This window comes from Brachyhypopomus gauderio, chromosome 11, assembly GCF_052324685.1.
Source record: "Brachyhypopomus gauderio isolate BG-103 chromosome 11, BGAUD_0.2, whole genome shotgun sequence".
NCBI classification, from domain to species: Eukaryota; Metazoa; Chordata; class Actinopteri; order Gymnotiformes; family Hypopomidae; genus Brachyhypopomus; species Brachyhypopomus gauderio.
Window position 1 is genome coordinate 16,466,056 of NC_135221.1, and position 12,939 is coordinate 16,478,994.

Genomic DNA, 12,939 nt, shown 5'->3' on the forward strand with positions numbered 1-12,939 from the left:
TCAGAAGCTAGACAGATAAACAAATATAGGGTGCCAAATTGTGGACCACATATTATGTCTAAAGAGGGCTGCACTGTTTACACACCGCAGTCAACAAAGGACAAACGTGAACGCTGCCCTGGGTCTCGATCTGCACGTTCGGTGGTGGCTGAACTGCTCTCTCTGCGCATCACTGTTCTGGGTGGCTTCCCTCCGCATCAGGGCATCTGCAGTTAATCTCAGGACATGATGTCAGTTTTTCCACTCATGGTTTAGCTTGCTAAGAAAGCCAGGGTTGAAAGGTTGTGTTCCGAGGTTTCACCTGAGGACCGTCCGAAGTCATGCGTTTGGGACGCGAGTCTGGACAGTTGGCTTAAACTGGCCGCTCTTTGGGGTTTGCAGGCTCCCAGCCGCCGTGACCTCCTCCGGGGCCCGTGAAGTTCAAGCCGGGGTCAGTGTGGCAGCTGTGTGCTCAGTGCTGCTAGAGAGAAGGCAGCTCTGTTTGCACTGGCATCCAGAAACCGCTCAGTCCAAACTCATTTGCGTCAGGGAAAACCAATAAGTGGTCAACCAGTGTCGCGATAACAGACTTTATGCTTAAGGATCTGATGACTAGTGTGTCTCAGTGCAGTTAACATGACACATCTGACAGGCTCCGGGCCTTTCTTTCCTTCCATTTCTGAGCAGTGCGTCAGTATCCTTTTTCAGTTAAATGCCATCACAAATTTTAATTCACTCATTTTTGGCAGGAAGGCACATTGGAGCCAGTAAAGCTGCTTTGTAGGGTCTGCAATAACAGAATGGAGCAGTAACCTATTTTCTGTTTGTTTTCTGGTTCTTAAAAAAGTCGAAGTGGTTAGCACTTGCAGATTTGAGTGCTAAATGCTGTTGACGTTGGCAGGAAACATTTGCCCAGCTGTTGGGTAGCACCACTCGCTGCGTTTGGTTGGCATTTCCTAACACATAAAAACCCAGAGACGTTTGACGCTGCCCCCTCTAGCTCCAGACTGGGCACTGTTGTAAAGTTTGTTCCCATTTCCATTAGAACTATTAAGCTTGGTCAAGGTTCAGGTCTAGAAGCACTAGCCTCTCTGCTATGCTAGAAATGTGTTCCATGTGTTAGTCCAGTGCTGCAGTGTGTTATACATCTTTGGTTGTCTGCAGATGTTAGTTTGTCTAACCTCTTAACCTTCAGACTTATTTAGTTACCTTAAGGGAAACTATTTAGTAGCTATGAATTATTCATTAACTTCATTGAAATTACACAGAAGTAGTTACAGGTCTGTGAGTCTGGACCCACTGATGGATCTGTGGAGTGTGTGCCGCTTAAACCATCAGAGTTGGCTTGTTCTGGTGCTCTGTAAGTTCTGCTTTGTCACTGCTTGAAGTCCTTGATGAGCTAGGATCTGAATCGAACTCTCGGGGCGAGTGCCACGGTGCTCTGAGCCGCAACCCCGCACCTCAAATCTAAATGAATCCGCACACGGCGTGTTTGGAGGAAGGCCTGCGGATGCAGCGAGATGTGAGGGTGCGTGCGTTTCACGCCAACAGGCTGCCCTTAGGCAGACCGCCTCCACTGTCTGAGAAATCCTGAACTAAAGGAAGTTTGTGCAATAAAATGTGCATTTTCTGGTGTTTGCCTGCAGAGGTGAGGCAGTTATTACCAATGGATGAGAGGGTGAGAATTTATGCATGTCTGGGAGAGACGGAGAGGTGGAGGGGAGAGAGAGAGGGGAAAAACTCTTATGGGAGGGTGTGTGTGCTCTGCACCCATACAAGGAGGGGGTGTATAATGGGAGGGGAAAGGGGGGGGGGGAGTGTAAGAGACAAGGGGAGAGTAAGAGAGAGAGAAAGAGAGACAGAGAAGAGAAGAGCCCTGCTGTGTGCACCACATCATCTCTTCCAACTCTTCCCTTCTTGTCCTCCTCCAGAGCAGGTAAGAACACAGAGCTGCTGTGGGACACACATCTCTCTCTCTCTTTGTCTCTCTCGTCTCTGTCTGCAGGACTGATGTTCCTTTTTGAGAGCTGTGCCCTCTTCCTGAGTGATTTAACATACGCAGCCCCTGTAACCAGTCACTGGCTTTCTCTCTCTCTCTCCTTCTCTCTCTCCGTCATCACTCAATTTTTCTTATTCTGGGATCTTACGCAGCGCACCATCACTGCTTTCTGAGTTTGTATGACATGAAAATGGGAGTTTCGCAACCTCTTTCTGTGATACTCGTGTTTCCCACTGAGTGTGGCTCTGTAATTTTGTCGTTGCGGGGTAAGAAGCCTCGAGTCATTTTTTGTGCTCAGGGCAGATAAACGCTGTCTGAAAACTGAAGATGATGTCCGAGGGTGTGCGCGCCGTGCGGCTAGTCTACCAAAGAGAGCAAATAAAACTTGGTTTGCTTTAGGCCAGCGTGACGAAAGCTAAAGCCAACAGTACTGGTGAAGTTAGTGAAGAAAGTCACTGCAACTGAAGATAACACTAGCAATTCAGTTTCTGGACTTTATTCTTCACCAAATAAAAGAACTTCTTAATGGAAAATGCTGTTGTATCTTTAAATATACCCTAAGACTTATTTTTGCATTAACATGCAAGACATATATTACTAATTTTCTGTTTGCCACAAAGCATGGCTTTGCAGCAGAAAGTAACATCCCTGCTACTGTCAGAAGTGGTTAACGACTGTAATGTTCCCTTAATTGAAATGGGAAATCATCCATATTGAAAACCATATACAAACTAATCAGCACATGTTTGGGAAAACGACTTGAATCAGTTCCTTGTGGAGTGGTGCGGAGGTGGAATCGCATCAGAGAGAGATGTAGCGCTGTAATTGAGTTTGTTGTGTTTGCGTTGTTTTCTGCAGATCTCGGTGGAAAGACTGAGTACTCTGTTTGCAGGCGTTCTGTGTTAACATTCCCTGGTCTCTCTCTCCCTCTCTGTTCTCTCCCACGCAAGCATCTTTGTTTTGTCGTGATGGGTTTCTCGAAAATGCTTTATGGCAGTGCTGTGTACCCGACGAACACACGTGGCTTTAGGGCTTCCAAGAAGAGTTGCATCAGACGTTTCAGACCTGTGGTACAATAAAAGGGAGACGGGCGGCCACGCTGAAAAAGAACACGGCTTTTGACCCTCAGCGGTCGTACCTGTGATTAAGGCCCCCGTTTAAATCTAAGGGACTCTAGATTACACCATGGCTCGAGAAACAAGACGTCTGCTCACCTCAGATGACTCAACGTTGTCCAGTGCTGTACTTTAATTCTGGTTTATGGTTTTCCAGCTGATGAGTTAGATCTCCCAGATCTGTGCAACGTAGGAGAGTGATCATCGTTTCAGGCTGTTCCAGTTCATTTTAGATAAACACACAGACTAAAACCCTGTGCTTCAGTCTTTTAACTTACATTAATGACTTACATTTAGAAGCCACTTTAAAGTTTAAAAATGCCTGCATGGCTTGCTCTTTGATCTATGGGCCCGGTCATGTGATCCTCGCAGATTGGTTAGTTTAAGGAAACAGCTGGCGAGCCAGGGTGCCGGAGACCTGGTGCCGGTGACCTATTGACCTTCAGGGCATTAGCGTCTTTATAAAGTGGCTGTGACAGACAGGGCAGCTCCCCGTGGAGCATGCAGCCATGCCACCACGTGCCCCGCCGAGGTGCTCTCACTTCACACACACACACACACACACACACACACACACACACACTCGGACGGAAATATCCCAGCCCGCACGGCCTCGCGGCCACTCTGCTATTTTAATTCCGCCAGGCAGTAAATCAGAGAACGTGTGCGTCCGCGTGGGAGCACGCGCGTGCCCGTGCGCGTGCGGGGGGAAGGGACGGCGGAGCGCTCGCGGGGCTTCCGTGGGGAGCCGACAAGGAGCAGAAAGGACCACGGTGAGAGGGACCCTCACGCCCCTCACCTGAACCTCTATTTTAAGTTCTTTACGCCAGTCTCACCCTTTGTAACAGATACGTCATTATGAAGGGGTTTCCACTCACAGCCTTCTGACCTCTAGTCAAGAGCAAATGGACACGTTACAAACACGCCGTGGCTCGCCGCGTTATCACGTTGACGCGCGTAAACGAAGCGTAAAAATCGGGATGACGTAACACGACCTCAGGACAACTCGATGAGTTGCGCTTATGTAAGGTTTGGAATCGCAGTGATGTAATGAGACACAAATAAGATCAGCCTATCATTACGTGTGGTTGGTTGCTTAGCAAGTGGCAAAAATAAACGCTTTCCTGCAGCCCTTGTCTTCGCAAAGAATTTGAGGGGCCTGTATGAAAATCATGCACCTGCTGCAAAGTGCTGCAACGCCATTCTGAGCAAATTATGGTGATGTCATCATTTCAGATGGAATAATCTCAGTAGTAGAATGCAGAGGGTTTTGAGGCTTCACACTGCTGAAGGTCTATGGCTCCGTGCTATAGTTAACCCATCCAGAATTATGATACTTCAGGTCCACATTTTGCATGAAAGAAACTTGAAAGGAAAAGCTGAAATTTTGTAGCAGATTTATATGCTGGTGGAAAGTGGTGGATATGTCTGCCCTGAAATAACACACAGTTGAACTCACAACGCTGGCTGTGTTTACGCATGGGGAAAAAAAGCTAACCTTTATGTTTCTGAAGCACAGTTCATGAGCGGAAAAGCCAGTAATGATCTCTTCCCCTCTTTATATTTACTGCAGATGATGTCATCTAATACCTTCATCCCCGGTTGGCTTCAGCACCTGCTCGTCGTGCTCTTGAGGCTAACGTTCTCCTGTGCCTCGCCGGTGAGAGCCAATGGGATGGCCTGCACAGCCCAAGGACCCGCCTCTTACATCCTGGTCTTCACCGGTCACTGGAGCCCCCAGACCTTCCCGAAACAGTACCCCCTATTTCGGCCTCCCGCACAGTGGTCCAAACTTGTGGGTAAGACGTGTCTAAAGGTTGTGCTAGTGAGAAGAGGTATGTTGTAAAACTCATGTTGTGGCGGAATAATAAACACCTGCGTGTTCTTTCTACTGGGCTCTGGATCTCAGCATGAGATGCCAGGTCAGACTGTCCCTTCTGAACACACAAATTCTCTCGATGCACTCTATGAGTTCAGGGCTGTTCCCGATGAAATGTCTGTGGGAAGAGGGGTGGGAGGGGTGTGGAGGGGAAGTTGAGGGGCGACTTTCTTCATGTTGTGACATGTTGGAAGGCCAAAGACTCACAGCTGGACCATTAACCCACCGTGGTGCCCCCCACAACCCCATGAGAACTTCCCACCTCCCCCGGCACCTCCTCCATATGTGAGCGCGGACGGCCTAATGAGGAAAGCAGAGGAACAGAAACGCAGGGAGGGAGGGAGGAAAGTATAATAACTGTTACCAGATGACACTGGGTACCCCACTACTCCCCTGTATCTGAGGTGTAGAGTTAGAGCGCCAGAGACAGATAGAGAGACATGAGACAGGCTAAGCAGGAGAGAGTTACTGACCTTCCTTGCCCTTTTACATACAGATGTTACATATCACCTTAGTGCAGTGATCTGCCACATCCATTCGCTTTAATGGCAGCTGCTCTCTGGCGCACAAATGGTAAGACATCTCGCTCTGGATGTCGGTATTAATACCAGGCAGCCGGGCGATGCCAGCCAGAGGGGGATGTAGAGGCCCGCGTCTGTGGGCCAGACGTTCACAGCCGAGGGTGGGGGGTGGGGTTGCTGTTAGGCTGTCTTCTGATTGGCTTACCACTCCTATATGCTTCCCTGTGCAACTTGAAAGGAATTTGTCTTACAATCGCAGTCAAGTCAAAATAAATTGCCGGTAGTCAGGAGGTGAGCGGAGTCCGTTTCCACGAGGGTTTGGTCGTGTGGAGGACGATATGGTAGAGGGAGGAGGAGGGCTCGGTTCTGTGGTGAAGGTGCCTGAGGCTTTTGTGGAGACTTTTAGCCCTGAACGTGTTCATGCCAAACCAGCCATACCCTGCAGTGAGCAGATGAACTATGTCAGTGTACCAAAAAGCTCTCTCTCTCTCTCTCTCTCTCTCTCTCTCTCTCACCATCTTACCATAATGGTTTGTAGCTGCATGAATTAAGGAGTTAATGAATGACAGTTAAATCTCCTCAAAGCGGTAGAAGGTTATAAAGTAAGAGTGACACGTTCTGGAGACATTGGGCTGTTCTTGTAGGTGATGACGCTGTTTTGTCACCCCGTTGACACAACGGCACTTTGTTTAATCAAGCCCAAAATGTTAGAATTTGTTGAGAGGATACGTGTGGCAGGAGTGTGTCTGATTATATGAGTGTCTGATTATATGTGTGTTTGATTATATGTGTGTTGCACAGTTGCCTGTTCATTTGCCTGTCACTGTGATTATTATTATATTGATTTTATATCTGTAGAGCTGATCTCACATGAATTGTTAAATCAGTATCAGTTAAGTTGCCAATGTCATCAATTGTGATTCGCACCGCAATCAGAATTTGTCTTCCGCATTGACCCATCTGTGCAGTGAGAACACACACACACACACACACACACTCACACACACACACACACAAAAGGGGGCTGTGGTACACACGTGCCCAGAGCAGTGGGCAGCCCTAGCCCCAGCACCCAGGGAGCAGTTGGGGTTAAGTGCCTTGCTCAAGGGCACTTCAGTCATGGCCTCGGGTCTGGGAATCAAACCCACAACCCTCTGATCACAAGACCGGTTCCCTAACCACAAGACCATTGACTTTCAGCGTCCCATCAGTTTCCCGTTAACTTCAGTGACCACATGGACGTATTGTTTTCATATCACATAACGCCGAGTTAACTCTTCCAGGTCTCAACAGGTTCTTCTCCCCTCTCCATCTCCCCGCAGCTGTCACCCATAATCATCAGTACCACATGTGGCAGGAGGGGGCGCTGGCGAGTCCCGGGGTCAAGAGTTTCGCGGAGCTCGGTTTGACTGTGGAGCTGGTGAAGGGAGCCAAAGAAGCGAGGAGGAGGAAGGCGGTTGGCTCCATGTACCGCACGGCCGGGATCCCCACCGGTGTGGGCCACAGCTCCACCGAGGTGCTTCTGCTGCCCAGGAACCCTTTGGTAGGTCCACATGGAGCGGCATGAGGGGCTGAGGGTCCTGAGAAGATGAGGTGTGTTGACGTCAGGTCCTACAGGGCTGAAGTTCAGTGTTCCAGCTCAAAGACGTCCAGCTCGGTTCATAAACGCTCGGCTGAAAGCCGAGGAGTTGAAGCGAGTTTCTTCAGTAAGATCACTAGACTAGACTAGGACTTAATCCTAAACCTAAACCCTTTCCTGGCTGCACCCCAATCCTAATTTGCTTAATCCCAATTAAGCTTATTAAATAGTTTGAGTATCTTTTTTTTTTTTTACATTTTCCACATACTACACAGAACAAAACAGCCTGGACACGACATGACAATTAAATGAGGCATTGTCACCACCCCCAGCTCTCCTCAACAGAGAAAAGAAACATCAAGGGAATAAATATGTGAAATATGGAACAGAGACAGACTTAGTTCCAGCTTAGGAAACCCATGGATTAAGGAAGATAACTGTAGGATCAATATGTCCTAAGTAGGGGGTTCCAGATGTTACAAAAGGTGTCCACTGAGGAGTGAAATGCACATGAAGTGGTTTCATTGGGGATCCACTCTATTATAGGATCAAGCTGTATCTGAACATCAAACATTATACATGGTTCATTCACAACACCAACAGCTATGTAACTTCACGCATGACCAGAAACAGTGACTATAATTGCCAAGCACTAACTTGAGTCTGCATAGATTACGAAGGAGGTATTCCATACAAATCTGCGAATTGTGAATTATCTGAGTCTGTGTATATTATCTATGAGGTAATCCTTATAAATTAGGCTATAAAGTGTAAAACAATTAACCAGGCTTGTGTGATACCGATCATTCAAACCAGAAGATACCGGGATCTTGTCCCTAGCAATACAGAGCAGGCCAAAACTCACAACGCTGTTTCTTTCGCAATTTACTTCTGATGTGCTCAGTAGACCATAATGACAGTAAAAAGCAGAGCGGCATTCCAGAAGCTTCCAGGGCTGTGCTCAGAGCCCCCTCCAAAACCACAGGCTCCTTTCCCTGGCCCAGGCCCCTGGCCTGTGTCCCCCACCCCCCACCCCCTGCCCGGTCATCCAGACCCTTCTGTCCTCTGGCCTGTTTGTATTCCTTTGGCTTATGTTTGCCATCAACTCATGGCTGCTTCTCTGGCTTGTGCGGGGACATTTGAACGTAGAGGCTAAAAGCCGCGGCCACAGTTGACCCGCGTTTATTATCCAGGGCTATTTTCAATACAGCACCTGCAAAACAAAAGAAGCCTCATAAAGTAAATAAATCATAATAAAAAACATTATATATATATATATATATATATATATATATATATATATATATATATATATATATATATATATATATATATATATATATATCTATATGTGTGTGTGTGTGTGTGTAGACTGTAGATCTCAGACACGTGTCTGCCGTGCTTGTCCGCTTGTAGGCGACAGGGTAGGACGTCTGCTGTGGTAAGGCCATGTTTAGGCCAACCACGCAGTAGGACACAGCCGTGGTTACAGATGCTTCGCGGCTCTGTGTGTGCACGATTTTCTGCATAGGAGACATTGTGGAGGTGTGTGAGCAGACACCGGTGTGAAGAATGTGATTATCTGTGTTTATCTTGCTTCTAGCACCTGTTATAATCGACTTTTAGAGCTTCCTTAACTTACCTGCGCAGAACTGCCGTCTCCAGACGGGAGTGCATTGATGGGACAAAGCTCAAGTTCAAACATCTCTGAGTGGACTGGGTTTCAGTCAGACAACCACGTAATCGTAGCGTGAGGACTGGAATAACAGTTGGTGGATTTTGTACAGATAGTCTCTCCAGCTGCAATCACCCAGACACTTAAGATGAACCAGTTTATCAAAAGCCACACATTTTTCGTCCATAAATATTTATAAGTCACTTTTCAGGCAACTGTGTATTTAATGGGAAACAGACATCACAAGAGTCTCTAGCAGCAGCTGAGACAGAGAGAAAAGTATAATGGCAACATGAATTTTTCCTGACATGCTGTAATGGTAAATCAGGGGTCAGGGTTGGTGGTCGGGGGAGAGCTGGGGTGGAGAGGTTTCTTTCACTAAGTTAAAGTGAAATGGAAGAAGTAAAGTCTGTGTGTGTGACTGAGTGGCCGGTGATTTGCTAGTGTGTGTGTGTGTGTGTGTGTGTGTGTGTGTGTGCACGTGCACCTCAGCTGTTCTACCCAGTGTGGGTCGACATTAGTAGACGGTGGAGAGACGTGGCCGCTTCCCAGCTCCCACGCCCGCAAAAGTGATCCAGCAGGACAGATTCCTGGAAAAGTCTAGGACAGGAGGAGGAGGAGGAGGAGGAGGAAGAGCTAAACAAGGCTGGCTGGGAGATCGATTCATTTACTTCTGTAACAGGGATCTGGAAGTTGAAACTCTGTGATTAAAGACGGTGTGTGCGTCATTAGAGGCACGTTTTGAAGATCAGGTTCATATTAAATGATGCGTCCGATGCGTTTGAAATACAATGTATATAAAACAAAACGTGATTAATAAAGGTGGCTGAGGGCTTTGCATCAATGCCTGATCATGGCCTCAGAATAACCTCAGCTACCTCATACATAACTAATGTGGTGATTTCAGCCTTTCAGAAGTGAAGCCAGTAATAAGCAGTAATGTGTCTGAACTGGCCATTTGGTTACTCTTTATACGCATGGTCCACTAAAGAACTCTGGCTGCATATCAACTTTTGCTCTAATCTTGAAATAGCCATGTCCCTCAGGACGATGTGTAATTGTGTGTGGTTGTGTGTGTGCATTTGAAACGGAGTGAGAGCGTGTGCCGTGACCTAGGGGCTCTTCCTGCATGAGGTCATAGCCCAACAGGAAACATTCATCACCATTTAAAGGAAAAACACCCAGCAGGTTTCAACCTAACAAACACAGGAAAGATGGAAAACTCTGGAAATTGTTACAAGGAATTTTTTCTGAAATGAAAAAGTCAGTTACTCTTGCATAGTGGGACACATACAGCTATACTGTCGAAGGTGAAACTTCTCTGGAGATGTGCACAAGTGTTTGTGTGTCTAATTATGTTACGCTTTCTCACACAGCTCTCCCTGATGGTGAAAGTAATTCCTAGTCCCGACTGGTTCGTGGGGGTTGACAGTCTAAACCTATGTGAGAGGGGGCAGTGGAAGCAGGAAGTGACCTTTGACCTGCATCCGTATGACGCTGGGACAGACAGTGGCTTCACTTTCTCTTCACCCAATTTTCCCACGACACCCCTGGAGAACATCACTATGGTGAGATGGCCCACGAGTTCCTCCAGCTACATCTGAGAAATCGTCAACATCACTGGAGACGGACAGGCACCTTATCTTTCTTAGAGCAAACAGTGTGGACTTAATAATAAAGTGAATTACACTGTACAAAATAGCAGTGCTGTTTTTAATTAGTGTTATATTTAATAAGTTCATAATACTCCTTTTGGGATTACACATATTTATTAAGGATAATTCGACATCAATTAAATGTTGCCACTGGGAAATAAACCTCACAGTCTGCATCTTTGCTGTTTTGTTTTAAAATGCAGATAACATCTCAGAAGCCAAATCACCCAGCTAACTCTTTCTACTACCCACGCCTGACTGAGCTCCCGCCCCTGGCCACCGTATGGCTGAAGAGACAGGCTCGCTCGTCTGGACGTCAACAGAACCACGTTTCCAATCACATTCTACCCCATCATACCAGGCAACAGCAGTTCTCAGGTGAGAAGACCAGTCAATTGTAGGCGGACGTAATCTGAGCATGTGCCATTATTTACCTCAGGACAAACCTTGAATAAAATAGCTCAAATAATAATAATGATGTGGCCAACTGCAAATTAAAGGTAACAGACGTCAATAACCATTATGCAAATGAGAGAATTTGCATTGTGGAAATGAATTACTGCTAATATAGTGGGAAAATGCATTATGCCACAAAAGCTAACCCATTAATACTGGAGAAGTAGATCGTACACATTAGGCCCCCACTATCTTTTCCCCCCACACTTTGAACGGTTAGCGTTGACTGGGCGGGCTCCTCCTTGTGCACGTGTTCATGGTCGTGTTCTTGCAGAAACGCCCTTGGACTGCGAGGTGTCCTTGTGGTCCTCGTGGGGCCTGTGTGCGGGGCCGTGCTCGCGCGGAGGGACGCGACACCGCACGCGCTACATCCTGCTGAAGCCGGCCAACAGCGGCGTGCCCTGCCCCGAGCTGGAGGAGCAGGCCGACTGCACGCCGCACAACTGCCTGGTTCAACAGTGACGGCCGCCCGCGCGGCGGTGCAGACACCCCCCGACGCGGCTCCGCACCCAGAGCGGCTTTGAGACGCAAGCCGGCGCGAGGCTGCAGCTGCAGGAGACGGGCGGGGGGCGTGGCTGGTGCTGGCCTGCCCCGCCCACACAGCTGTCCCGCCTGGAAAAGCACGACCTGTCTGGTCTGTTCATAGAGAAACTCTGATCATAGGTACTTCTTTTACGGAAAAATAATCACAAGCGTCATATGTTGCAGCCTCAGTTATTATGGAGAGTGGATCTTTTTAATATGCACAACTATTGATCTGTCAAATGTAGACTCTATGGACATTTTGGTTTTCTTGTTTCTTTTTTATTTCACCACAGCACTGAGACAACAGTGCTGTTCACTAGCAAACATGGAGGCTGAAATATTGCTTTGGGAAAGATGGTCCCTGAGCCATGTCTAATTTCAGTTTGACTAAATAATCCTATACATATATACCCCCCCCCCCCCCCCCAAGGAATCTTTGGGTTGTATAAGTTGTATATATGTTATTATTAATAAATGCATTTGTTTTCCTTAATAACAACAGACTTTTGTACTTTAGTGCTGTCATTTTGATGAATCTAGAATAGAATGGCTTTACTCGAGAGCAGGGATGTCCCAGCTCAAATGCGTCTATTAATTCACCAATATGCTTCATCAGGTATGTCTGAGCAGGGAATTCACAGACAATGCCAGACTCCATCTAGTCCACCAAGAATAGAGTTGGCCGGTACTGAGCTAGACAAATTCAGTTCACACATGCAGACAGACAGACAGACACACACACACACACACACACACACACACAGACACACACACACACACACACCAATGAAAAGCCAAGGGCAGTGTGAGCTACCAAATTCATTACAGCAAAAGTGGTCCTGTAATCCATGATGACATGACTATTTATGTCTTATATTTCACACAGTGGTCTTAATTACCCTCTCATCTTTATATTTACCAGTACAGGGCATTTATAAGTTATGACAACAGCAACATGTGGGCTACATAAATAGTTTATTTGAAAATGAACATCATGCAGCGGTTATTACTAAATAAAATTACAGCAATTAATCAACAATTACTTTTGAAATGCTCATTCATTAAAATATTTACACTGTGTTCACCAATATGCAACTCCTTATTTTGTTTCATAAATAATTTATCATGTGGTCATAGTTTAGGTCATAGTTTGGTCATAGTACATCGTGTCTTTAGAGCGAATAATTCACCGATGCAGTGAAACGTTACCTCCTGCTTCTAAAGATTACATGTCGCCCCCTAGTGACGAAAACAAGTTATTCACTTAAAGTTCAACGGCTGCTTGATTCCCTGTTCCACAGAGGTTCGTTCAAATATAAAGTCGTCACTAGTTCATTGCAACTATTTGGTCAAATTATTTTACAAGGTCCTTAACCTGTTTTAATGAGCCAACGATATTTACCCTTAGGTCACTCTCCACCAACACAAACAGCAGGTGTATGAACTAACTGCTCACAGATTTACAAGAATACATGCATTTCCCAAAGGCTTTTAGTTATTAGAAGCCTCGTCGCCTCAACAAAGCAAACCTCTACCGTATCCAACATTTTCCTTCT

General features: G+C 46.6%; 1 protein-coding gene across 1 annotated transcript; it reads left to right on the forward strand.

Moving 5' to 3' along the window:
- Positions 1–1,853: 1,853 nt before the first annotated feature.
- spon2a (spondin 2a, extracellular matrix protein) lies at positions 1,854–11,791 on the forward strand. The gene is made up of 6 exons (XM_077022421.1): positions 1,854–1,915; positions 4,667–4,892; positions 6,816–7,036; positions 10,124–10,315; positions 10,606–10,780; positions 11,133–11,791. Exons 2-6 carry the CDS (start codon positions 4,667–4,669, stop codon positions 11,318–11,320), a joined length of 1,002 nt encoding a protein of 333 aa, XP_076878536.1. The 5' UTR covers positions 1,854–1,915; the 3' UTR covers positions 11,321–11,791.
- The last annotated feature ends 1,148 nt before the right edge of the window (positions 11,792–12,939 follow it).

Bases quoted from the DNA above. Each gene is read 5' to 3' on its own strand.
- spon2a (XM_077022421.1), top strand. From the start codon at position 4,667: ATGATGTCATCTAATACCTTCATCCCCGGTTGGCTTCAGCACCTGCTC. The intron at 4,893-6,815 runs GTAAGACGTGTC...ATCTCCCCGCAG, and splicing joins ACAGTGGTCCAAACTTGTGG to CTGTCACCCATAATCATCAG. The intron at 10,781-11,132 runs GTGAGAAGACCA...GTGTTCTTGCAG, and splicing joins CAGGCAACAGCAGTTCTCAG to AAACGCCCTTGGACTGCGAG.